This window comes from Clarias gariepinus, chromosome 23 (assembly GCF_024256425.1).
Source record: "Clarias gariepinus isolate MV-2021 ecotype Netherlands chromosome 23, CGAR_prim_01v2, whole genome shotgun sequence".
Lineage (NCBI taxonomy): Eukaryota > Metazoa > Chordata > Actinopteri > Siluriformes > Clariidae > Clarias > Clarias gariepinus.
This window is the reverse complement of record NC_071122.1, coordinates 24,489,795-24,517,538: the sequence shown is the minus strand read 5'-3', so window position 1 is coordinate 24,517,538 and position 27,744 is coordinate 24,489,795. Positions and strand designations below refer to the sequence as shown.

At 39.7% G+C, this 27,744-nt stretch overlaps 1 protein-coding gene across 1 annotated transcript in view; it reads left to right on the top strand.

The window, feature by feature from the left end:
* cacna2d3 (calcium channel, voltage dependent, alpha2/delta subunit 3) overlaps positions 1–27,744 on the top strand; it is a 51,771-nt gene that overhangs the window by 11,296 nt on the left and 12,731 nt on the right. Inside the window, exons 5-23 of the mRNA XM_053484050.1 lie at positions 1,385–1,547; positions 3,477–3,608; positions 4,640–4,700; positions 5,225–5,375; positions 6,353–6,427; positions 6,853–6,942; positions 8,024–8,137; positions 11,852–11,930; positions 13,850–13,983; positions 14,274–14,291; positions 16,126–16,197; positions 16,285–16,365; positions 16,480–16,554; positions 19,776–19,859; positions 23,422–23,493; positions 23,593–23,654; positions 23,737–23,804; positions 24,087–24,132; positions 27,166–27,263. Coding sequence (XP_053340025.1) covers positions 1,385–1,547; positions 3,477–3,608; positions 4,640–4,700; positions 5,225–5,375; positions 6,353–6,427; positions 6,853–6,942; positions 8,024–8,137; positions 11,852–11,930; positions 13,850–13,983; positions 14,274–14,291; positions 16,126–16,197; positions 16,285–16,365; positions 16,480–16,554; positions 19,776–19,859; positions 23,422–23,493; positions 23,593–23,654; positions 23,737–23,804; positions 24,087–24,132; positions 27,166–27,263 — 1,675 coding nt within the window. The remainder of the gene's footprint in view (positions 1–1,384; positions 1,548–3,476; positions 3,609–4,639; positions 4,701–5,224; positions 5,376–6,352; positions 6,428–6,852; positions 6,943–8,023; positions 8,138–11,851; positions 11,931–13,849; positions 13,984–14,273; positions 14,292–16,125; positions 16,198–16,284; positions 16,366–16,479; positions 16,555–19,775; positions 19,860–23,421; positions 23,494–23,592; positions 23,655–23,736; positions 23,805–24,086; positions 24,133–27,165; positions 27,264–27,744) is intronic.

Below are 27,744 nucleotides of genomic sequence, written 5' to 3'. Positions count from 1 at the left end.
AGATAGATAGATAGATAGATAGATAGATAGATTACCAGCATCATTGGTCTACCTGCATTGTGTGATTGTCTAAACATAAAAGGGTACAAAATCTTAATAAATGTAACGTAACGCATATTTACGGATTGTCTATATGGCACCATGTTTTCTATTTGGGGGAAAAAAAACACAAGTTGGATTGCATAAGTAAATATAACCATTAAAATACATTAAATTAAACCTTATTTAACATGTTAAACGTGTTTTTTTTTATATTTTATTAATTTTGTATTTTATTTTATTTTAGGAAGATTAAACATAATCACTTTGTTTAATAAAGTATAAACAGACTACATAAAGTCCAACATTGCAAAAGCTTTCATAATCCAAACTAAAGAAATTATCTGATAATTATCTGATCTGGTAAACACCCATAACCTCAGTTAGACCTTTCAAAACATTTTATAACCCTATAGCCTTAGGTCTTAAAGAGAACACACAATTACAAAATTTGAAACCAGCCCATCCATAACCCTTTGAATTAAATCTATTTAAAATGCAAACGAATATGCAAATCAAGTTTATATACCATGCACGCAGTTAATTTTGCAGTCGGTGTAAGTATACATTATTTATTTATTTATTTATTTATTTTAGTTTTAACAACACTTTCCAATGTACCTGTATATCGTTTACCTGTGTGTGTGTGTGTGTGTGTGTGTGTGTGTGTGTGTGAGAGAGAGAGAGAGACTCAGACACGGGTTCACTGACACTGAATGTGTAACCGAGATGCAGACGTGATGACATCATATATGTTTGTGTATGTGTGTAAAAAAGAGAGAGAACGTTTGTGTGTGTGTGTGTGAGAGAGAGAGTACTGTAATCTGACCACATTTAAACTGACAGCAGTTGGAGCTCAGTGCAGCAGGTCTGCTGTGTGCGCACATTTCCCCTCTCCGCCCTCCGAGCGAGTTACAGGAGCGTCGAGCCGTGAGATGAGCTGTCACTGCTGGACTTCAGGAGCACGACAGCCCTCTATTCCTCCTCTACTGTCCCTCACTCCACTCCACTCCACTCCACTCCCCTTCTCTCCTCTTGTCTACTCGACACAAATGATCCTGAACGGAACTGAATGTGACATAAAAACTAGATCTGTCGTTAAAAACCTTTTACGGTTCCTGCGGAATTTTTCTGTTGCCTTGTGGTTAAGTGAAGCTCATTTAATAATCCTGAGCAGTTCGTCTTCAAAGGACAAGAAAAGAAAGTCAATAAAGACACGCGTTAGGAACGGCGTAGGTGTTAAAGTCAGGGTGTGTATTCAGATGAAAGTGATGTCATGTAGAATTTCTGCTGTTTTGTTTACTTTTTTTGTCGTGTGTGTGTGTGTGTGTGTGTGTGTGTGCAGTACGAGTACTTTAACGCCGTCCTGATAAACGAAGTGGATGAAGACGGGAACAGTGTGGAGTTGGGAGGAGAGTTCATCCTGGAGCCGAACGATCACTTCAACAACCTGTCAGTCAACCTGAGCCTGAGCGTGGTGCAGGTCCCGACTAACATGTACAACAAGGGTACACACACACACACACACACACACCTCGAACCCTGCTTTTCAATGAGATTTTTCTAAATTTATTTATTTTTATTTTCAAATAAAAGGTTTTTCTCTCCAGCGATGAATCTGTCCTGCACGATCCCTGGGACAAACTGATCCTTTGCCATGTGTGTACTCTGATCTTCAGTTCCTACCTGGAATTAAATCCCTTTTCTACAACAAAAAAGAAAGAAAGAAAAGCCTAGAACTGTGGTTTCATTTTGTCCTGATACACGAGCAGCTTCTAAATAAAGTGGATTAAATATACATCTTTCTTTTTAAAGTATGCCTATAAATTATAAATTGACCTTAAGATGTTTTTTTCTCTTATTGGCACTGAAAAAAATAATAATAAGGACACAGGCCACGCCCACAAACAACAGCAGCAGCAGAGTCGCTACAGATCAAAGTGAAGTGATGTACTGATGTTCCCTAATTCTGTTTCTACACACGCATGCATTTTATACATAGACATAAAACCTTCACGCATAATGAGAGACAATGTGTGTGTGTGTGTGTGCGTGTTAAAGTCATGCTCCACTGATCTGGAGAAGATTAGCTTATCATCAGCTCCCTACTACAGGTCAATAATCACCCAGAGAAAGACAGTGTGTGTGTGTGTGTGTGGTCACTCCTCAGTGTCCTCAGTCACTGTAGGTTCTTTAAATGTGTTGTCTATAATGGTCTTTTGTTGTTCTACTCTATGCATTCATTGCTCAACTTCATTAAAGGGAAGAAAGGCAGCGAGGTGATTTAGATAGAGAAAGAGAAACCAAAAGTCAAAGGTCAAGGGTTTCTTAGGTGTATTTTGTTTTATTAGTATTTACAGTTCTCTGCTGCGCCATGATAACGTGTGATGATGGTGAGCATGGCAGTAAAGTCTACAGGGCGTACTGTACTGTACACATCACTTATATAAATCTCCTGCGAGCCATACAGAGTGTTCTCCTGTCAGAAACCACGGTCATGTGACCTGGAACCATCATAACCATAGACAACACTACAGAGGGAGGGATGGAGGAGGGAGAAGGCAGGTGGAAGGAGAGTAAAAAAAAAAAGAAGGAAAATTTGGTCAATAGTAATGGAAGATTATTGTTTCTTACATCTATTATATTTCTTTCTTTCTTTCTTTCTTTCTTTCTTTCTTTCATTTGTCCTTAAGTTCATGCCTTTTCTGTTGCTTCTTTCTTTTTCTTTTTTTCTTTGCAGTTTTATATATTTTTATATATAAGAAACGTTATATTAATATTTTTCCTTTACTTTAGCCAGAAAAAATGAAAGAAAGAATGAGAGCAGAATTGCTTTTATTCTCTGATGTGGATAAACAGGATGTTGACAGCGTTGTTCTGAACTTCAGATGAAGCTCAATGTGTTTATTTGGTATTTAGTTGTGGGATAACACACTATTCTGGAAAGTTATCTTGGCGAATAAATGAGTGCAGCAGGAGCTGAGAGTGTGAAGCAAGGTGATTATATCGTAAGGTTTATATTAAATGGTCTATAATTTATAAATGACGGACCGGTCAGAACTGTGATACTGCTGTGAGTGCTGTACTGTAAGTGCATTGCCAGGAACTCCATCTCTAGTGCCTGAGAGATATACGTACACTTATGTAAATTATACTTCTACGGTACATTTTAGCCTTTACAGCTGTAAGGATGCCAAAACTACACATAACATTTATTATTTTATTTTGTTCTGAATTGTTTTAAATATAAATGACTGTACATTAAATAATCAGCAGAAATATGTAATAAAAAGACTTTTCCTGCAGAGGCTTTGAGGAACATAATGTAATTTGGCTAGGGGTGCCCAAACCTTTGCACAGAAAGCTCTGAAAATCTGAGTTTACTAAATATAAGTAAATGTCTAAAAGCTCTTTTTGACAAATCCGTATCTTTTCAGATCCTGACATAGTGAACGGCGTGTACTGGTCCGAGGCTCTGAACAAAGTATTTGTGGATAATTTCGAGAAGGACCCGTCTCTCATCTGGCAGTATTTTGGAAGCGCAAAAGGGTTTTTCAGACAATACCCAGGTAAGCATGTGTGTGTGTGTGTGTGTGTGTTTGAGAGAGAGAAGGGGTGTTTGCCAGTCTTCTGCTGCTAATCTTTTTTTTTTTTTTTTTGGTTACAGACCATTAGAGACTTTAATTGAAAATGCTCAAGTTAATCAAACTCAGACCACTGTGTATCATGCAGTCAATACAGTAGTGATATTTTATAGATGATTATATGCAAGCTGGAGGTAAAAATATTTCATATATTTATAGTCCTATTGAAAAGTATTGACCCCCCCTCATTTCTTCATAATTTGTCTCTCATCATGTTTAGTCCAGTCCCTGTACCATGAGCAGTTTGTTTCAGAGTTTGTTAAGCCACAAAGTGACCTAAGAATCATTCAAACTTGAAAAAAAAGAAATCTAATTTAAGCCCTGACGCAGTGAGAAACAGGTGCAGATGATAACAGGTGATCAGGTCAGTGATTAGGAGAATTAAGGGAACATTTACTAGGGTGCTCAAGCAAACCCAGGACTAATTTTACTTCAAACTTACATTTTTGAGCAATATTCATATTTTGTACTCCAAATCAGTTGCTTGACCTTTTGACCTCCCCCAAATGCACAGTTTAACTTTGCTCACCAGAATCGTTTAATCAAACTCAAAACTTACAAACATAAAGTAAAATGACTTTTCTTGTGACTGAATTCTGATCAACAGACATTATAAAAGAATCAGACATCTTAAAAAATACTGATGTATGGATGATGATGATGATGATGATTTATTTGTACATGTATTCATTCTGTATTTTTTATATAATCTAGCAAATATAAAAGGCGAGCTGTTTCTCCTGTGAACAAGAAACAAGATTTGAAATAAAATTCGAATCACAATCAGTAACTTCCTCCTGTACTGTACATAACACACACACACACAAATGTGCCTTAACAGCAAAAGGTTTGAGCTCAAATCTCAAAGAACCATCACCATACAGAAGCCATTAGCTGATCTGAGTGTCACGTGGTCAACATGATGACGCCACAATGTGATTCTTTTCTCCCTCCAGGTGTGAAATGGCATCCTGATGAACACGGAGTCATCTCATTCGACTGCCGCAACAGGAAGTGGTACGAGCCAGACAATCTCTCCTACTGTCTTATAAATCTAAAAATATGATAAAATATGTAAATAGTGAACTCACTAAACATAACTATTCAGAATAAAATATACGCACTTAATTTACTCTTTAGGAAGATTACACCCCTTGTAGGGTTGTTTTTTTGTCTGGTGGAAGCTCTAAAGCTCCTGTTGGGGGCCGTACACCAGAGTGCTCCTCTGTCAGAGTCCAAACAACTGAGAGTCCTGAGCTCTGCTCTCTTACAGAACCCTCGGTTATGTGACTCAGGCTCCTACATAACCAAAGATACCGTCAGAGATAAAACTACAGAGGGAGTGATAGAGGGAGGGATGAGGAAAGGGCATTGGTGATAAGATGTCTCCTTATGCATCATATCCTTATAAATCATAAGTAGGGACGTAATGCGTGAACCAGACCTGGGAGGTGATATTAACGATTAGACCACAGCACTGTTGAACTCTGACAGTAGCCAAGTGTTTATATCCTCATTAGGAGTGTGTTCTTCCTCCTCAGGTACATCCAGGCCGCTACGTCTCCCAAGGACGTAGTGATTCTGGTGGACGTGAGCGGCAGTATGAAGGGTCTCCGGCTCACCATCGCCCGGCAGACCGTCTCCACCATCCTGGACACGCTGGGAGACGACGACTTCTTCAACATCATTGCTGTGCGTAACACACACACACACACACACACTATGGAGAGATGCTAATGTACAGTGTGTGGTGAGTGAGCATACATAAGGGAGTAAGAGAGAGAGGGAATAATAGTAAATGAGAAAGGAAGAGAAGGTGAGTGAGAGGGGGAGTGAGTGAACCAGTGAATAATTCACTGAATTGGGGTGTGAGAGAGTGAATGAGTTTGTAAATTAGCAATTGAGCAAGTAAATGAGTGAGTGTGTGAGTAACAAAAGTAAGTACACCTTCACAAAAGTAAGTACACCCCTCACATTTTAACTTTATTATATGTTCTGAAGGGACAATACTATAGAAATAAGACACAGATTTACTGTCCTATAGCAATAACTCAACATGCAGACTTTAATGTAGACACAAAAGTGAGTCCACGCTAAGTGAACATGCCAAAACTGTGTCCAAAGTGTCAATATTTTGCATGAGCACCGTCGTTATCTAGCACGGCCTTAATCCTCCTGGACCTGGAGTTCACCCGAGCTGCACATAATGACATTGATGTCACGGAGCTGCTGGATATCAGACACATGGCGCTCCGCCACCTTCAGCTTGAGGACGTCTCACAGGTGCTCAATAGGGTTGAGATCGGGAGACATACAGTACTCGGCCATGAATGTGTCATGTGACTTTGCATGGTTAAAGATGTACAGCTGTTAATACTTATGGTGTACTTACTTTTGTTGCCAGCTATTTGGACAATATCGGCTGTACTGTATGTTGAGTTATTGTTAGAGGACAGTAAATCTGTACTGTTATACCACCTGCACACTGAAAACTCTAAAATATATCCAAGTTTAATTTCCTTTTAGTTTAAGTATTGTCATTTAAGAAGATGTACTAAAATGTTTATTGAAACTAGAGGGGTGTACTTACTTTTTTTTCTCTCTGTGTGTGTGAGTGAGTGTGTGAGTGAATAATGATGCCGCTCACTTCTCTCTGCGTGATTCTGCAGTACAATCAGGAGATTCATTATGTGGAACCGTGTCTGAATGGAACTCTGGTGCAGGCTGACAAAACCAACAAAGATGTGAGTCTCTCACACACGTTCATTCTTTCAATTCCTTCACTTACTGTCACTAATTCACTTAATTATTCACTCATTCATACTTTACATTCATTCACCTATATTCATTCATTCACATGTTTATCCACTCACACATTACCCACTGACGCGGTCCTCTTCTCTTCTTGTTTCTTCTTGTTCCTGATACACAGTCGTAAAGCAGGAAGGCACGCGAAGAGTCACGCTTTACATTTTTTCTTAAATATGAATAATATGAGGCACAGTGAGAAAGTAACTGCCCTGTTTCTCTTACTCTTTTTCTGTTTCTGTTTGTTGGTGGCTTACAATCAAATTGGGCGTATCCCGCCACCTGCTGTATCGGAGAGTGTATGTGTACTCGGGTACGGAACGGTATTAATAACGCGAAAGCTTTTCTTTCCTCCTCACAGCACTTCCGAGCACATCTGGACCGGCTGTTCGCTAAAGGCATCGGGCTGCTGGGAGATGCTCTGACTGAAGCTTTTACAGTCCTCAGTGAGGTGATTCTGTCACACACACACACACACACACACACACACACACACACACACACACAATAAAGCCAGTGTAAAACCAAATTTTTGGAAAAGGATCCTTTTTTTTGTGTGTGCGAGAGAGAAAGAGAGAGAGAGAGAGAGAGAGAGAGAGAGAGAGAGATCCTGCTCCTCCTCCTCCACCTCTCTCAGACACACTGTGATTAATAGCAGTAATTAACATCACTGATTAACAGGCGCACTGGAGAGAACGCAACGCAGAAGAGATAGTGGTCAAAGGCAGTCCACTGACTCGTTTTATCTCTCTCTCTCAGATGAGTGGAGAGGAATGGAGGGGGGAAGAGAGGGGGAACAGGAAGATCAGGAGAGAGAGAGAGAGAGAGAGAGAGAGAGGGAGAGAGAGAGAGGGAGAGAGAGAGAGACCTACGATATCTGTATTTGTCATTTTCATTATCGTAGGCTAATAAATATGGTAATCAACAGGAACACTTGTCTAATGGGATGGTGTGTGTGTGTGTGTGTGTGTGTGTTCTATCCTGTTTTTTCTTTTTGTCTCCTAGTTCTTTCTCTTAGCTGTTTCACTGTGAGATATTTCACTCAAATATCTTTATAACTATACTTCATCTTTGTTCTTTCTTTCTTTCTTTCCTTCTTTCTTATGCCTTTAACTTTATCTTTTTCCTTTTTTCCCTTTCTTTTCTGACTGAGTGACTGACCGCATACATACTGACCATATGGATGGACAAAGTTGCTCTGTGTGTGTGTGTGTGTGTGTGTGTGTGTGAGAGATGTCAGCTCTCTCTCTGTCACGGGTCAATAAGCTAGTTAATTATTGTCATGGGTCTCAATTCATCAGATTAATGATCATTCATGCTGAGATGCGGACGCACCGAGATTTTCAATGACTTGTCATGAGAGTGCTGAAGCCTGAGGTTCAAATTACACAGCATACTGCAATAACACACACACACACACACACACTATACAATACAGTAGAGACAGTTGAGCATCAGGATTAAGAGCAGCATCTACTGTATACAAGTATTTTAAATGAATGTACGTCTCACATGTGTGGTTGTGTGTGTAGTTTAACCAGGCAGGCCGTGGGAGTGTGTGCAGTCGGGCCATCATGCTGGTGACGGACGGAGCAACTCAAATGTATGACGACGTTTTCGCCAAGTACAACTGGCCCGAGAGAAAGGTGTGTCACATTTACACATATTTAACGCAACAAAAGCCACATAGCCAAACTCTTCGAAATTGTAAATTTCAGCTGCACGATGTTCTTTAAATCCGGTTTAGACACATAACATAAAACTTTGGACGCATATAATTCTGTGTCACAAGTCCTTGGGACACTAGGACCCTGGAAACCTGGATCTGGACATATGAGGTGCATGGAACACAGGGCGTCCTAGGAACATAGGGTACTGTACCATGTGACCATGGGTCATTGAGTTCATACTGTAGGATCCTGGATCTATTAAACTCTTGGAAATACATAGAACCTTATAAACTTTGTCATTGAGATTCACAGGAGAGGATCCTTGGGTTCACAGGAGCGGATGGGAAACCTTGAGAACATATGATTATGAGTACATGAAGCCCTGAGAACGTTTGGATCATGGAAATATGAGACATTGTTACATAATGGACCACAAGTTCTCATACCACTGCTATGCAGATGACATCCAACTCTTCTTCTACTTTCCTCCATCAGACACTTGTGTTTCTGCTCAGATCTCAGCATGTCCTCTCAGACATCTTTCATGAATGGATGGCTTCTCATCAGCTGAAACTCCATCCCAGCAAATTGAACTGCCAAGGCTCACTGGGGAGCGAAGGCTAACCTAACTGGTACAATTCCAGTTACCAGATGGCACCAGGATGCACTGTAGGAAGAAGGCAATCAGGCAGAGGCAGTGTGATGTTCTGGAAAATGTTCTCGTGGGAGACCTTGGATCCTGCAATTCATGTGGATGTTACTTTAATACTGTATGTACCACTTACCTAAACATTGTTGCAGACCAAGTTACACTCCCTAATGGAAAAAGTGTTCCCTGATGTACGATAATTGATCTCTTTGACCAGAATAATGCCCCCTTACACACTGCCTGAAAACACTGTTTAGAAACAGTTTGAGAAACATGCCCAGTTGAGGTGATGAATTGGCCTCCAAATTCCCCAGAGTTCAATCTAATTGGACACATTTCTTGGATGTGCTGAAAAGTTTGATTCATGGACTCCTGCTCTCACAACTTACATGATATAAAGAATCTGCTGACAGATACCACAAGACACCTTCAGACATCTAGTAGACTCCATGATTCATACAGTAGATGCCCATAAACAAAGCATCATGAGAACATATACAGTATCGCCCTGGAAACATAATGTGCCTAAAACAAAGAACACTAAGAAGATAGAGCCTTTGGAGGAAAGGAAGATTAAAACATATGATCCAGAGAAGATGAAGGACTTAAGACATAGGGACATAGAACCCTGAGGACATACAACCTTGAGAACATCCTGGGAAGACATGGTGCTAAGAAAACAGGACCCTGAGAACATACAGTACATAGATTGTTGAAAGATTAGTCTCTTGGGCCATATGACCACATAAAAGTGAGAACCTAGCATAGAACAATTAAAGCATGCGAACTACATGAGGCATGAGGGAAAAGATCTCTGGAGATGTTATGTCCTCAGGAACATGCAGTATGGTGTGAGGAATGTGCATTCCAGGGAACATCAAGAACTGTGCGTGTGAAAGGTTTTATGTCAGCTCCTATACATTCGAAGGCAATTCTGTGCATCTTTTATTTTCTTAAAAAAATAATAAATAAATAAATAAATAAAAAAAATATATATATATATGACCCATATAGAGGAATATCCCTTTTCTCCTTGATGTGTCTCCGTTATAAATGTGCTTCACGCGGCGGTGTGGTTTTATTCCAGCGGGAACGCTCGGGTCATTTCACTAGCACATGGCTTAATTCCCATTCTGAGACCTAGTGAGGAATTAAAGCCGCTGATGGCCTGAAACGCTAATGCTAATGTGTTAAAAATGCTGATGCTGTCGTTGTGTAGCTGGACCCCCGGCGGCTACAAAAATACACACAAATACAAACTGATTGCACACTCGCTGAAAAACTGACTCCAGGATATGTTCACTCAAATACTGTAGTGACATAACACAGTTTATTCTCCCGCCTTTGTTTTAATGTCGTGTGTGTTATACACTGATAGCGTTTCATGTTGTGTGACGGTGGTTTGTGTTGTGTGTTAGGGATTGGTGGAATGGTGTGTTACAGTTTAGTGTTGGGTGAGTGTTTGGTGCTGTGTATTATTGTTTAGTGTTGTTAGTGTTCAGTGTTGGGTTAGTGGCACGTGCTGTTTGTTAGTGTTAGGTGTTGTGTATTAGTTTAGAGTGTTAATGTTTATTGCTGTGTTAGTGTTTAATGCTGTGTTAGTGTTTAATTCTGTGTGTTAGTGTTTAATGCTGTGTTAGTGTTTAGTGCCGTGTGTTAGTGTTTAATGCTGTGTTAGTGTTTAGTGCTGTGTTAGTGTTTAGTGCTGTGTGTTAGTGTTTAGTGCTGTGTTAGTGTTTAATGCTGTGTGTTAGTGTTTAATGCTGTGTTAGTGTTTAGTGCTGTGTGTTAGTGTTCAATGCTGTGTTAGTGTTTATTGTTGTGTGTTAGTGTTTAATGCTGTGTTAGTGTTTAGAGCTGTGTTAGTGTTTATTGTTGTGTTAGTGTTTAATGCTGTGTGTTAGTGTTTAATGCTGTATTAGTGTTTAGTGCTGTGTGTTAGTGTTTAATGCTGTGTTAGTGTTTAATGCTGTGTGTTAGTGTTTAATGCTGTGTTAGTGTTTATTGTTGTGTGTTAGTGTTTAATGCTGTGTTAGTGTTTAGTGCTGTGTTAGTGTTTATTGTTGTGTTAGTGTTTATTGCTGTGTGTTAGTGTTTAATGCTGTATTAGTGTTTAGTGCTGTGTGTTAGTGTTTAATGCTGTGTTAGTGTTTAGTGCTGTGTGTTAGTGTTTAATGCTGTGTTAGTGTTTATTGCTGTGTGTTAGTGTTTATTGCTGTGTTAGTGTTTATTGTTGTGTGTTAGTGTTTAATGCTGTGTTAGTGTTTAGTGCTGTGTTAGTGTTTGTTGTTGCGTGTTAATGTTTAATGCTGTGTTAGTGTTTAATGCTGTGTGTTAGTGTTTAATGCTGTGTGTTAGTGTTTAATGCTGTGTTAGTGTTTAGTGCTGTGTGTTAGTGTTTAATGCTGTGTGTTAGCGTTTAATGCTGTAGGTTAGTGTTTAATGCTGTATGTTAGTGTTTAGTGTCATGTGTTAGTGTTTAGTGCTGTGTGTTAGTCTTTATTGCTGTGTGTTAGTGTTTAATGCTGTGTGTTGTGTTAGTGTTGTGCGTGTTAGTGTTGTGTGTGTAGAGTTTAACCATAATGGCCTTCTGACACGTGCCATGTGTCTACATTTGACTCTCATGTTCAGATCAGCGGGGGGTAAAATACATCTTTAGCTCTGCAGAATGTGTGTGTGTGTGTGTGTGTGTGTGTGTGAGGGAGACTGTCGCATTGCTGCTGCACTGGAACTGCTCTGAATGAGCTGAAATCAAAAACCATTTATACTGGACAGACGGGGGCAATGTAGTGGGAAATAAAGAAAGAGGGGGGGAGAGAGAGAGAGAGAGAGAGAGATGATGGAGTGATGCATTGGAAATAAGATGTAAAATACACAGATGAGTCTAATGCAGGATGTAATCACTGACAAAGCGAGTGAAAATGTGAAAATAAGGAAAAAGAATGAATGAAGAGGGAGAGATGAGAGTGTATGAAACTGTATGAAAAGACAAATGGAGTGTTAGGAGACGCACTAACAGGCGCTTGCTTCTGTCTGCATAGGTGCGCATTTTCCCTTATCTGATTGGACGAGAGTCGGCCTTCGCAGATAACCTTAAATGGATGGCATGTGCTAACAAAGGTATGCACTCACACACACACACACACACACTGAACTAAAATGCACGAACAAAAGAGCAAAGACGTAGACTATACGCAACTTTGGATTTACGGTACCACAGCAGAGATTACGTTATATTTAATTCCACTTTATTGTGCAATAAATTTATTTAATTCTTGTATTTCTTTAACATTTTAATACACAAATAAACACAATGTTAATTTTATAAATTTACATATTATGTGTTTTCCAATAAACATACTACACCACTATGTGCAGGTTTCTAAAATGGCCTGGAATTTTTATTTTTTATTTTCAAAATTTCAAAATGTAATTCTTAAAATTTTTTTTAAATTAATTATATTTTATTACACTGTCCGTAAAGCAATTATTACTTTTTTATATTTCCTGTAGTGATCATTTATATCATCTTACATTTATTATAATCGGTTCACAAGTTTGAGGTCGTGTACAGTAGCTACATTGTATTTATTTATTTTAACATTTATTTTGAAATGTATTAAATTTATCGTTGCAGAATAAATGTATCAATTTAAGGTATTGCATCCAACATTAGCACTTACAATGTTTTGTTTCACTTTATTTTATAAAAAGACAAATATATATTATTATTATTATTATTCTGTTGAAATTACTGACTGTATATTTAGTCCCTAGTTGTCAGTTTACACTCAGTGTGTTCCGTGTTGGGTTAGACAGAGTGTGTGTGTGTGTGTGTGTGTGTGTGTGTGTGTTTGGGGATGGTGGTAGGGGTGTCTGGGTGGCAGGGGGGGGTTGCCGATTTGGCAGCGTGGGGACTGTGACTCTCTCAGTGTGCAGAACTGACAGAGAGGGGTCAAAGTTCAAATGAGCCCGAATCACTCTTCCTGTCAGCTCCGGGCCTCTGGCTGCTGCCTGCTGATCTGTGCTGTGTGTCTCCGACATGGATGAGCTGACACGCCCGCTCTCTCTCTCTCTCTCTCTCTTACACACACATACAAACACACAACATTAACACACACAACATTCTCCTGTACACAATGCCAAACACACCGAGTGTACACTGGCAACTGCAGAACAAATGCAGTCTAAAAGTAACGTATTAAATTACACACACTCGTATTTCTTTAGATTTTAGATGTTTTTATAATATATTTAAAAATAACTTTTTAATTAAATTGTTTGTAAATTATAAACAGCTCAGTGTGTGATAGGTAACATGCAGTTTGAAATATGAAAAAAATTGTGTGTGTGTGTGTGTGTGTGTGTGTGCACGTGCGGTCTGAAGGTTTTGATGCTATTTGATTATGTAGTTTTGGTTTATTTATTCAGGAGCTAAACAGACAGTCATATGATTAATACTTTATTGTTCGTCGTAATAATTTTATTTAAATCCGGATCTTTTACAGCTGCTGTATTCAATATTTTTTTTTATTGGTTATAAAAACAACAGAACAAAACCAGTCAGATTCCCGTCTCTGTGTGCGTGGAGTTTGCATGTTCTCTCCATGCTTGGTGGGTTTCCTCGGGGTACTCCGGTTTCCTCCCACAGTCCAAAGACCTGCAGGTTAGGCTAATTGGCGTTCCCAAATTGCCCGTAGTGTGTGAATGAGTGTGTGAGTGTGTGCGTGTGTGTGTGTGCCCTGTGATGGATTGGCACCCTGTCCAGGGTGTACCCTGCCTCATGCCCTAAGACTCCTGGGATGGGCTCCAGGTCCTGAATATAAGATAAAGCGGTATAGAAGATGAGTGAGTGAGAAAGAACAAAACCGATTTTTCAAATGTTTTATCTTGTACAGTTTTCGCATATTTGTTAATTTAATTATTAACTTGATGGTAACAGTCAGATTATTACGGTGTACGTATGCATCACTATGTGGTTTAAACACGTGCTATATTTTCATGCCCGTATGTGTGTGTGTGTGTGTGTGTGCGCGCAGGTTATTTTAGTCAGATCTCCACCTTGGCTGACGTTCAGGAGAACGTGATGAGGTATCTGCACGTCATGAGCCGGCCGAAAGTCATCGACCACGAGCACGACACGGTGTGGACCGAGGCCTACGTGGACCAGGCGGTGAGCGTGCTGTCACCTCCAAACCACATTTTATTGTTTATTCTGGACTTCACATCAGATGTATTTGACCTTAATGATTATCTGTGTGTGTGTATGTGTGTGTGTGAAAGCTTGACTCTCTCCACCCCCTGCACCATGTGTAAATGATCGCACATTAATAGCATCATTACCTCTGTCCGCGGTCTCCTCTATCTGACTGAGAGTCATGAGACGCTGCATGTTTACTCTTATCTAATTGTAGCCTAAAATAATTTGTAACTTTTTTTTGTTGTCTGCTTTTGCGTTCGCAGCTCGCCCAGGCTCATCAGGTAAAAGACACCATTTCTCAGGGTTCACATATATGTTCAGATTTAATATAACACATTCTAGTATGTGATATATGTATTATTACTTCACTGTAAATCTGGTGTTCAGAGGAAGTATAACAAAATAACAAAGAAAGAGAAAAATGGAAAGACAAAATGAGAAGGAATAAGCAGGCGGCGTATCCTCAGTCTAATAATGCGCCTTGTTTTCTACATACACACGTACCGTCCCTATCACACATGTGCACCTGAACACTTATGATTTTATGCTCCCATATATATTCTATCGCACACACACACACACACACACACAAAGCATTGAGGGCTGTCCTCCTGTGGCGTACGGTCGTTGTATCTCGCTCGGAGAGACACTCCATTCATCATTTCGTGGATCATTGGCCTTTATCTCTTAAAGCTGTAATAAAAGTGACAGCAGAGCAGAAAGAGAGAGAGAGAGAGAAGGGTGAAGGAGAACGAGGGGTTACACAGAGCACGGGGCATTTCCCAGAATGCACCATGGGCGCTTTATTTGGATTCATTCAGTCTCGATTTTTTTTCCTCCACAAAGCGTGATCTTGCCGCAGCATCAGCTTTAGAACCGAGTGGAGATCAGAGGCAAGGAGTTTCTGTAGGATGCAGGACGTTTACATTTCATTGCAGCACATTGGGTTTGTTTACCGTACATTGTATTTATTACACAAACTAACAAACTGTGTGTATTATCTCCAGTGTTATTTTATAAAGGGGTTATTCTTTTTAGTGGTAATAATTATAAATGCATCAGCAAGCTGCTAGCATGACCCAACAAAACCACACATATACATAACATATGTGTACTCACACACACACACACGCACACACACACACACACACACACTACATAATTGCCAACAACATTTTAAGAAATACCCCCATTCTCTTAAGTTTTGCCCAGCTCTCTCACACCAGCCAGCTCTACCCAATCATATGACACCTACAGTATATACCATTGGAACATGCGCTCCCTCATGTGAAGCTTGACAAACCCATTTTTTCAAACCTTCTGCTCAAGTTGTAAAAAAAAAAAAAAAAAAAAAAAACAAAAGGGGGGGAGGCGGGGTCCCTTTTTTTTTTTTTTTTTACAACGAAGCATAATTCTCCTAAGACACACAGTAGATTTAAAGAACATGCTGGCTACATTATACGTTGCACAGATTGGTTTGACATTATGTAAAAATATTGTTTAATTAAAAAATTTTACATTCAAACACCACACATTTTTTGGTAAACTCCACACAGTATTTCACATTTTTAGGACAGCATATGTAAGCCATGTTCTCGTGTCCCCCTGTCCATACATGAATTCTATTTTCCTCTAGTCAATGTCAGTGATGTCAGAGTCTGATGCTGTCTGTGGTTGAATGGTGCAAATTCTCACCATATAAGTTTCTTTGGATTTCCTTGGCTTATTATTAGGCATGCCCCACTCCTGGCTGGCTCGCCAAAATGAAATATGTATAGATGCAAATACAACCATCTGACAACAACAGACGAAACACCATGGGCTAACACCACTACACTACATTATGCTAACTGATCATGCAACACTGGACTTTAGATGACATCGATCAAACGGTGCTTGATTTTGATTTGTTTCAGGAGACCAGCAGGTCTTGAGTCTGTTGTGTTTTTATAAGTCCTTTAACAAAGTGTACTCAAAAGTTATGAGATACTATCACCAATAATCATTTTCATAATTTGAATACTTTTTTATTTTAACATTATATTTTTCATTTTTATTATAAATAACATTCACAAGTATGGAACTTACTCATGCTCCCTTTGTCGGATTGTCCAGCTTTCTGCACGTCACGGCCCAAACCCAATGACCACGGTGGCCATGCCTGTCTTTAGCACCAAGAATGAAACGGTGCGTGTGTGCATGTGTGTGTGTGTAATAGCTCATTACACTGGTGATTTTTATCACTAATTCTCTCCTTTCCATCTGACTTATCAGAAAAATCAAGGCATTCTCCTGGGTGTAGTTGGAATAGATATTCCCATTCAGGACCTAATGAAGACCATCCCAAACCACAAGGTAGTATCTTCAACACTTTTTAAGTCTTACCCATACACATCTACAGTTTTTTTTTTGTTGCAAAAATTCAACAAAATGTTCAAGTTTTGTTAAACCTTTGCGTTCTTCTTCCAGCTGGGGATCCATGGTTATGCGTTTGCCGTCACTAACAACGGCTACATCCTCATGCATCCAGACCTCCGGCATTTGGTAAGAAAATTGTCGCCCTGTTATACACCAGAGTCTTAATGTAGAAATTACACTTATACACACCACAATGCCTGTCTACAGCGCTGAACAGCAACTCTGTAGAAAGTCACCCAAAACACAAAAAGCATGGTCTGTGTGTTGCTTATCATTACATTAAAAATTAGAAAACTTTATATATCTTTGATTGATTTTCGAAGGAATTAATTTAACCTACAGATGAAATGGTAATACATGCTTTTTCAGATATTATTTTAATTTACACCAACAAGAAGACTACACTTCAGCCACAGACATCATTTTAAATGTTATGCAATTCTCAGAATCAAACTTAGTTTCATTATTTTCTACGTTTCTAAGTATAATGTAGTTTTAAATCAGGTAAAAAATAAAAGCTTTTCTGTAAATCTGTGCCCAAATTGTTTAGCTGCTTATACTGCATTATAGAGCGGTGTAACACACCTGGAGAAAAGCGCAATCTGCCCTTTTTATCAGATTTTATCTCCCAGACACTTGGGGTTGGCTATTGTCACCATGATTGACAGGAGAGACTGAGTATGCCCCTCCCATTTAGACAGCAAGGCAAGATTTTCCCACCCTGGCTCTCGTCCACAGAAAAGAGGCTCATGGAAATAATCTGATATCGGAATATGCGTCATGTCGGGACTGAACGCGTTGTAAGGGAAACAAGAAAAACGCAGAATGATGAGTGATGCACAGACCATGCACCTGTACCTGACAATACATTTAACAAATCCCCTATTACTGCTCTTAGTACTCATACAGGGAAAGTGCTGTGCCATGACAAGCTGGACGGATGCAGACGTGCATGCTGGGACTTGTAGTTTTGTAATGCGAACCCTTTTCCTTTGATGTATTGCATGCAGGAGTAAAAGCTCCTTCAGGTGCCTGCCAGGCCTGAGCTGAGAGCCGAGGTAACCACAGAGACCCTCCTCTCCTAACATTCAGTCACTGTGTGTGACTGTGTGTGTGTGCGTGAGACTGTGTGAGTGAAGTATGTGTGTATAACTATGTGTCTGTATTCGTGTTAGTGTGTTAGCCACGGTATTTGTGCCGCTGTGTGCGTATAGTTTTGTGTTTTGTGCAAACCACACTGGCCGACACTCAACCATGCTGAGTGTGTGTGTGTGTGTGTGTGTGTGTGTGTAAGAGAGAAGAGTGACTATAGTGCCTTTGTGTTATTGTAGTGTATGTTTCAGATGTTGTACTTTTTATTTATTTGTTATTTATTAGCATGACTGGTTGTTCATTGTTATTCATCTTCAAGTTATTATTTTTATTTTACCAATATATTAGTGAAATGAACTGAATTAAATTGAATTGCCCCCCCTGCATTTTCACTAGGAAGCAATTTACAAATTAAATGTTTGTTAATTTTATGCAAATTAGCCTTAAAATAGGCTGATGATTGGCTCTGACAGACTCTGGACCCTTCACACCCTCGGCTTGCCACAATTCTTATCATCTCTGTGCACCCTTACAGTAGTGAAACCATGGATGTCCACGCTAGCATCCGGTGTGTTGCTGGTTAGCCATGTCGCCGTAAAGCACATTGTACTGTACTGCTGACCAGGACCGCTAGCTCATCAGCCTTATTAGCTAGCAAATTCACGATCCCTTTATGATCGAGAGAATAGAGGACTTGTATATCCACAGCTTAGCTTTTAGCTTAGCCTTTAGCTTGGCACCGGCTCTGCAGCTCTGATACCAGTGCCTTCATTTCTCCGGGACAGGGGATGTAGTAGCAGTGTGGCTTTTTTGTCCAAGAGCCAGGAGTTCTTCATTTGAATAAATGAGAAGAGTACAACAGCACTGTGCAGAAATAGGTTCCATATCCATAGGACAAACTATTAAAAATTTAGGATTGAGAAAATAAAAGTAAAAACACGTAACTGAAAACAAAAGAAATGTAAAAATGTTTTTAAAAAAAGAAGGGAAAATGTGACTGTACAGTAGGAAATCGGGAGTGCCTTCTTGGGCATGCTGGGTTGGAGCAGTAGTAAAGGTTTGGTAAGGTGGGGTCAGCTGGCGTGGCAGTGTGATGTAGTCTGCAGAGAAGCTCCAGCAGGGGGATATAAAAAGCATAACATGAGTGAAGTACACTTTACACTCAGTACACTCTATTCAACTGATGTTCAGCCTGATGGCCTTTTACAGCAGCGCAGTAAATAGAGAACAGGGAGTACTTATGCCCTGCCAGCTGTGTCAAATTCAGTCACCCTGCCCCTTGAATACGTGTCATGGAGGTGTCAGTGGTGCTCATGGGTAATAGCACTGTTTTCCAACATGATTATGGAACGGCAGAATGTGTAGGCATGCTGGCTGTAGGTCTGCCATCAGAATACTGTTATCTCCCCAAAGTTAATTATTTTCCGTCTCTGCATGTCTGAGAAATTGTATTCCTCCCACACCACCATAATTTGCCAAAAGTAGTTTCCATCCCAGCATCCCTTTTTTTTTTTTAATTACATTACTGAGAAACCACAAAGCATAAACTTCTTGGTCTTAAAGACATCAAAAAAATGTAAATTAAGCGTTAACTGTGAATGTTAAAAAGCACTGCCACTGGAGACTCCTTCCAAACTGCACAAGCCACACCCATGAGTGATGATGTTCCCGATCTTGGCACACACGTCGGCTTTTAGGTAGGATAAATGCAGGATGCGGGCTGACCTCATTACAGTCTCTCTTTTAAAAAATAGGGAACAGGCTGCAGTGTAATGTGTCGGTATGGGGTATACTGTATGTACAGTTTTTTTGACTGTATGACTGTAAGGAGGAAATCTGCGAATCTTAGACACCAAATTTGCAAAAAAAAAAGTTTTAAAGCTTATGTTTAACATGGTCAAAAAATATGTATTAAAACTAAATACTCTGACTGGTTTAACATAAGGGGTTTAGAAACGCAGTATGTGTGTGATTATCAGTGTATGTATGTATGTACTGTATGTATTTATTGGTGTATGTGTGTGTGTAACTGGGGTTAAAAGCAGCCCCTGCAGAAGAACAATCGCATCTCCTTTTACTACATTCATCCTGTTCCATCTTGTGGACATCATGTGACTTTTGTGATCCGAGTTTGGTTTCTGTTTTTTTTACTTTTGCACTCTCTTTGTAAACCTTGCTTGTGCTGTATGCTATGTAATAAATGAGTGTTTTTTGTCTGTGTGTCTGTGTATGCGTGTGTGTCTGTGTGTATACAGTACCAGGACGGTCAGAAGAGACGGAAGGCTCATTACAGCAGTGTTGATCTGTCTGAGGTGGAGTGGGAAGATGCTGACAATTTTGTACGGACATTTTCCATTACATTAAAAACAATTTTAAAAAACAGGAAATAAAGTTTATATACAGAGGGTGTTTGCATCAAAGCAGGACTTTTGATTGTGCAAGATAACAGAACACAGTTCTAAAAGTTAAAACTCACTTTATTTCTCAGCCTGCTACACTAATGCACTTATCCCAGCGTTTCACTAGTGCTTGGACACCGTCAAGCTGAAAAGTTTTCGCTGGCCTCCAAGGAACTCCTTTAACATTTCAAATATGTGAAAATGGCTTGGAGCAAATTCAGGACTGTACACGGGATGTGGCAATAACTCTCAGATGATTTTCTGTAATGTGCAAATAGTGTTGGTGAATGATTGTGTGTACATTTTCCACAGATAGATGAATTATTTTCTGCCTTTGCCATGGGCTTAGAGCCATCTACAGATGTACAGCCTTCTTTAAAAAAGTTTAAACCAATTAAATTTTTTACTGCGGCTGAGAGTCTCATCCATACTGTGTACTGTGCTTGAAGTCCTCTGTACGTCAATCACTTTTATGCCTTCATTCACCAGAAATTCCTCCACAAGTCCTGGTTTGATTTGAAGGCCCCTCATGCTTTATAATCATAGCAAAAATAATTTGAGTCAACGAACAGTATCGCTGCAGGGTTTGACACTGATTTTGTATTGCTATTGTTGCATCATAAAAAATGAGAGCTAATCGTGTTCCAGTATGCAAATTCAGTTGATTGAGCAACAATATAAACCCTTTAAACACTCCAGGGAAGCGGTGTGTTTGGTTACTGTTTTAAACATATTCAGTTAGGATATTCCGTATATTTGAAATTCTTGCTTGGGTTAACTATGGCAATCCATGTGAGTAAGATTGCTATAGAAATTATAACATTTTTCAATAGTGTATTAAACCGTCTCGGGTTACTTTGCTGTAACCCTGTTCCCTAAAAAAGCGGGAACGAGATGCTGCTTGAAAACGCTACGGGAACATCTTATGTTGCCAGTTGTGAAGCATGTGTGTATCAAACACGCCAAATTTGTGGCTTATATAACCTCAGTCAGGTGACGTCATCTAATGAAGTGCACCTGCAGGTTATAAATAGGAGTGAACTGGAAACATTCCTCAGATCAATTTTGTCTGAAAGGACGTCCAGTCACGCAAGAAGTGCGGCATTCGAGCGCAGCCTCTCATTCTCGCTTTTTCAGGGAACAGGGTTACAGCAAAGTAACCCAAGATGTTCCCTTTCAAAAGCTACACTCAATGCTGTGTGAAAACGCTATGGGAGCGAGAATACCATTGCCGCCACACTGCAAGTGTCTGGACCCCCAGTGTTGTGTTACGTGTCACACAATAGCCAAGGAGGTCTCAGAACTAGCTCTGGGAGGCTGACTCGAGGACCTGTGAGCCTGGAGTAGCATAAACATCCAAACTATAAAATTTAACAAATGTGTGCTGAGAGAACCAACCTGCCGCATCAAACACTTGCTGCAAGGGGACTCCAGCGCAATAGATGAGGCAGTCCCCCTGGTCGAATGAGCCCTGATTCCTAGAGGCGAAGTGTGACCACGAGCCTTGTAGGCTAGGGCAATAGCATCTCTCACCCAATGTGACAGCGTTTATCTAGTGGCGGCCGCCCCCCGGTTGTGGCTCCTGTAGCATATAAAAAGCTGCTCTGACTTACGCCACTAGCTAGTGCAGTGGATGTAAATCTGAAGAGCACGTACTGGACAGAGTAAGTAAATTCTCTCCTGCTCCGGAGCTGTAAAAGGCGGAGGACAGAATGCTTCAAGAACAACTGGGTGCATGGTTGAGAATAGAACTTTTGGAAGATAGCTCGGGTGAGGATGCAGAATAGCTTTGACTAGCCCAGGGGCAAAGTCTAGGCAGGATAGGGAGACAGATAAAGCCTGCAGATCTTCAATTCTTTTCAAGGAAGTAATGGCCATAAGAAAAACCATCTTAAGAGTCAGAAGCCTGGCGGGCGCTGACTCTAGTGATTCGAAAGGGGTGTCGATTAGACCTTCGGGCACAATAGCTAAGTCCCAAGAAGGGACCATCGCTCTGGTGGGCGGCCTCAACCGTTTAGCTCCACAAATAAAACTAAAGGGTGCTTTACCACAGAAACCCCGTCAGCCAGAACATGACAAGCCGAAATAGTGGCTACGTACGTTCTGAGAGTACTAGGGCATAAGCCTAAGGACAACTTTTCTTGCAGGAACTCCAGCACTGAAACAATTCGGCAGTGGACTGGGTCTATATGTTTTGCCATGCACCAACTTTCAAATGCACTCCATTTAAGGGCCATACGTTCTTCTAGTGAAGGGAGCCCTAGCATTCAAAATAGTTTCGATTAGACTGGCTTAAAGACCAGCATCTCTTTATTGGTCCTCCTGAGGGGCCAGATGTGAAGGTTCCAGAGAATTGGCCTTTTCGCCTGAGACAAAAGATATTAGAAAGATATTAGATCCGAGAACTCTGGGCGCATGAGCCTCACGCCTTATTCTTTGTGAAGAAGACTGTGCTGGTCCGACCTCTTTGAGGTGGATCGCGAAGCGCGGCGAACCGTACCCCAATCTTTATGATGGGGTGCCCGGATTATCACACTCTCCTTCTGCGTTTTCTGCCACGCGAGAGTCAGACCTGGTTGGGACTGGGTGGCCGACAGCACCGACTCTTGAGCACAGCGGGGAAGGAATTAACAGCGTCGCCAAACAGGCCGCCGTGGTGCGCAGTGCAGCACCAGCCTGACCCGCTGCCTGAAAAGCTTTTCCCACCAAGGAAGATGAAAGTCTGCACGGCTTGGAGGGAAGTGTTGGCTTTTTCAGGGAGGATGATGTCCCAGGAGATAGATAGCTCGCAAACGTCTCTTCTATCTAACCCCGCGCTTTTGCATCAACGATATTCGAATAAATCGAAGTCGATGGCACGAAAACACGGGATGATTATGGCTTGTTTCCATGAGTGAGTTAACTCGTCATGGAGGTCGCTAAAGAAGGGGAGAGAGCGCCGTTGAGGCTCCACCCCCTGGCCACCCAACAGAAACCTGTCATCTAATTTCGAACGTTTGGGGGAAGTGTGCTCTTGCGGCCAGTCAATATGCGTTATACGACCGCACGCGTTACTACTTTAAGTAACTCTTCATACACTCTAGTTAATACATACACGCAAGTTAAACACTTTCTTAATTTGCTTTGTCACTTTCTTAATTTGCTTTGCTTTTGCTCACACGCACAAAGTCAGTCCTGAAGACAAAAAGATTTAAGGAATGTTTCCGGTTCACTCCTGTTTATATCCTGCAGGTCCACTTTATCAGATGACGTCACCTGACCAAGGTAATATAAGCTAAAAATTTGCCGTGTTTGATAGACACATGCTTCACAACTGGCAGCACAAAAATGTTCCCATAGCGTTTGTTTTGTCAAGTGAAGCTTTTGAAAGGGAACTGTGATTTGCAGCTGCACTACTGTCAGAGCTGCGGTTACAAAAAAATAAACCAATCAGAATCCAGAAACTGGTGTCGTATATTGTGTGAATTACATTTACTCTTTGCCGTCTTTTTTTCTGTCACAGCTTAGGAACGCCATGGTGAACAGAAAAACAGGCACCTTCTCCATGGAGGTGAAGAGGACGGTGGATAGAGGGGTGGGCATCGGCTTTCTTCACTGAGTCTCATTCATTGATTATGGAAAATGTTCTTCAGCTTGCTTGATATATTTTTAACATCATCTTTACCTTCTACAGAAGCGTGTTCTGACGATGCACAATGATTACTACTTTACTGACATCAGAGGAACCTCATACAGGTAGATACTGTATGGACAACCTCTTAAATAGCTATAAAGAGTTTCATATTACTATGAATCATGTGTTTGTGTGTGTATGTAGTGTTGGAGTGGCTTTGTCTCGAGGACATGGAAAGCACTTCTTTAAGGGAAACGTCTCACTGGAAGCAGGTAAATTGAAGCATTTATTAATTTTTTATTCCAAATGTTTATTGTAGAAAGGATGCACTGTATGTATTCACCGTTTCAAATTTTACCAAGATTTCTGACCTTCCTTTCAATAGTTTGAGTGCTTGATGCGTAAACAGGTCCACTGCTTCAAATTACTCTATGTTATGTCAATTTAAATTGCCTCCTTTTTACATTAAACATTTAGAATAAAAAACTGTTTGAATTTTGCATAAAAGGTTTGAGAATGTAGATAATATTTTGAGAATGTTTTCTGTCTGGCAGGGCTACGGGATCTTAATCAGCCGGGTGTGGCTCTGGCAGATGAATGGTAACACACATTTATACTTTTATTATTATAGAAGGATAAATAGTAGAAGAGAAAAGTGTGCGCCATCCTCACCAGTCATATACACTTACACACTTAGAATAGATAAACTTGATCAAATATGATAATTAATGAAAATATGGTTGCCAACTCCCTGAAATAGAAATAAGGGACAGGTGAAAGAGGGGATGGTGGAGTAAAGATACAATTGGTTTTATGCCCTCATTTATCAGAAACTTCCATGTTCCTGCCCCTCCTATATCATATTTTCAATATATGATCTGTTTGGGTTACTACAGATAACATTATAAATATTATTTGTAATTCAAATTATATTTAATATTCTGTAATGTAGTAACAACGGAAGGTATGTTAAAAACCCAGAGTTACTGGAATATTCACTAAATACATAATATTATACTTATCAAGGAACAGTGTTGGGGGAGTTACTCAAAAAAAGTAATCTACTAATACAAATGACTAATTACCACTTTAAAATTGTAATTTGTTTACATTACTGATTATTACATGTAAAAAGCAATCAGAGTACTAATTACGTTACTTTGAACATCTGTCACTGCATTCGCCTGTGATGGGCTGCCTCAACCTGTTGTCGCCCCTTGCTCACTCCGTGTTAACCAATCTCTGGCTTTCTCCGTGTTAAAAATCCTCCCTTTTTCCCTCCCTCCTTTATCCATTCTCCTTCCCCATTTTTTCTCAATAAAATCACCCCTTTTCCAGTAAGACCTCGCCTTGCAAAAAGAGGGAACCGGTTACAACATCAAATGTAAAAGTACAAAGCTCTCCATTATTGACATTAGTAACTGTAATCAAATTACATGCATTTAATGCGTTACATTACTGCGTGATCAGGTAATGCGTTATACCCAACACTGTCAAGGTATAACAACTACATACTGTACCGTCCTTACTCCCTTTGTTTCTTTTTTTTGTAAACTGGGCACCTAATGGGTTTAACCTTTTTTCATTTACTGTAAATATTTATTTTTATTCACTGAACATCAGGACATTACACACCCCCAATTATTAGTCAAGACCAAACCTTCACACCTCTAGGAGTTATGCATTATTCTTAACAATTTCATGCAAAACAGATTAATTAAATGTTCCTGTGTTTCCTTCTATCCACTCACTGAGTCTCATAAAAATCACCCTGTCTTAGTAGTTTGTTTTGAAATATTTCTCTCCCATAGATTTTACTCACAATTGATTATTAAAAATATGAAACAAAAGGTCCATATAGGTTCAATACAGAACAGGTCTTTTAGTTTTCAAATATGGGATGATTTCATATTGTGGTTGGCAATCGTAAACGACAGAGCATAACATTCTCACTAGCTTTTAAATATTGTTTCTTGCTTTTAAAAAAATAAATAAATCATGTTTAGCCTAAAACACAGTCTGTAATTACATAATATCATAGTTTATTTAAGCAACAATTTAAATAAAGCCATTTATCTTACCAAACATTAGCGGTAATCCTGTAATATCTAACTTCATGAAATGCTAACTGTATTTTCACAATAGGATATTTAACTATAGTAGTTTATGCTGAACAGTTGCTTATACTGTATAAGGCAGCAAACTAGCAAAGTCTTCTGTAAAGGTAGTTCTGCTAATCTTGTGCTAGCTATAATTCTAAAACGCTCGCTAAATTTATACAACATAATAAGCAAAATAAGCTTAACCTGAAGCCATCCAGCATTCTAAATACAGCATTCTGCTAATATAACAGTTGACTAGCAATGAATTACTGTAGTATAAAGTATAGCTTAGCATGGGGCATTGGCGGCCCAGTGGTAGGTTACTTATGCCATGTGGAAGGCCCAGGTTTAACTCCCAGCCAATGGCCAAATCCCAGCTGCTAGATTCTAAGCCAGTTCCAAGCCCAGATAAATTGGGAGGGTGGCATCATCCGGTGTAAAACCCGTGCCAATTTGTTGTGCGCATCAGATAGTCTGCCTATGACGACCCCTCGACAGGAGCAGCTGAAAGATGTGTAGCTTAACATAAAACACTTACTTCATTCAACAGTTAAGTGAAATGGGTCGAGCTCAACAGCTGTTACACCACAATATAACCACAGTGTTCTAGAATAAAATTAAATAAAATAAAATAGGCAAAATATCTTATACACTAACTGTAATAATGTTTAGCATAAGATGTTTCTAGAACAGTAATCTGGCAGCATGAAATTTAGCAACATAACACTAAGTATAATGCTTTAATAATGCTTAGCGATGATACATACTACAGTATAGTAAATAAAGAATCTTGCTAATGTTACAGTAAGCTAGCAAGTTAGATTATGTTATGCTAACTATAATTATACTTAGCATTTTTCTAGAACTGTAATAGTTCTAAGCTTAGCTAAACTATAATAACACTAGCTGGAGTTGAACAATACAGTAAAAATAATTAGCTAATCTAGATGATAAATGTATATAAATATAGCATTGTGGCTATTTTAAAGTTGCCTAGCAAGTTCGATATAATTTTGCTTACTAAAATTAAACATGGCATATTTCTACAACAGTAATCTGGTATCTGTAACTTATCCAGGTCGGCTAGCGACCATGCTAATATTAAGCTAACTGTAAAGTTATGTAGAATAATATAATCCGGTATAGTTTATAGACTGTTTTTATTTAAATTTGCATCAACTTTGATACAAAATTTTATTCTGCTAAATAGATTCTGCTTAAACCCTGAAAGGTTCTTCAGAACTGCAGTGCGCTCTGTAATTAGCTAAGGAGTGTATAGGAGGCACAGACACAGCATTTGCACACACGCACGCACACACACACACACTTTTGTCCTTTGCCAGGAAGCAGAGTGAGGAAGTTCCTGTCCTTCTATTGTTCCCAGGTGTTTTTATGCGAGGTGATTAATTACGCCATGCTGTAAAGGTGCCAGGGCAGTTTCATTATCTGTAAAATCACGGTGTCTAATTTAGATTTCTGCCTCCAATGTTTAGCTGGAGGTGTAACACACTGTAACTTTCGGTCTCCGCAGGACGTACTGCAACACCGACGAGCATCATGAGCATCGCTACCTGACCCAGGTTCAGGCCATCAAACTCTACCTAACTGGCCGCAAACCCCACCTCAAGTGTAAGCTAAAGCTGTTTAATGATGTTGAAGCTCCTGGAAAAGAAATTAAACAATTTGTGTCATGAGGTTCTAGGAACATAATCAGTGATGATAGGATGGTGCGATGAAATTAATCTTACTATAACATTATATTCCGAAAATTCCACATAAGTTTAATGTGTATACCTCATACTTTTTACATATTTATTTATACTTAAATTTCATGAAACAAATTAGCTCCTGATCTCATTTATATTATAGCAGCTACTTTATGAACAGTCACTCAAATCTGTGTTATGTTGCAGAGAAACTCCACACATACTGTAAACTTATCTGTTTTTATACTGTTACAAATCACTGACACTGGAGACTCCTTCCGTAAATGTTAACTAACATCAACTGAGAGAAATCTTCCACGATCCACAATGCAAATCCCAATCAGTGAACTGTTTCCATATGATCATGTGTTGAACTTGTTATTAGTGTTACTTAAAGTAAAATA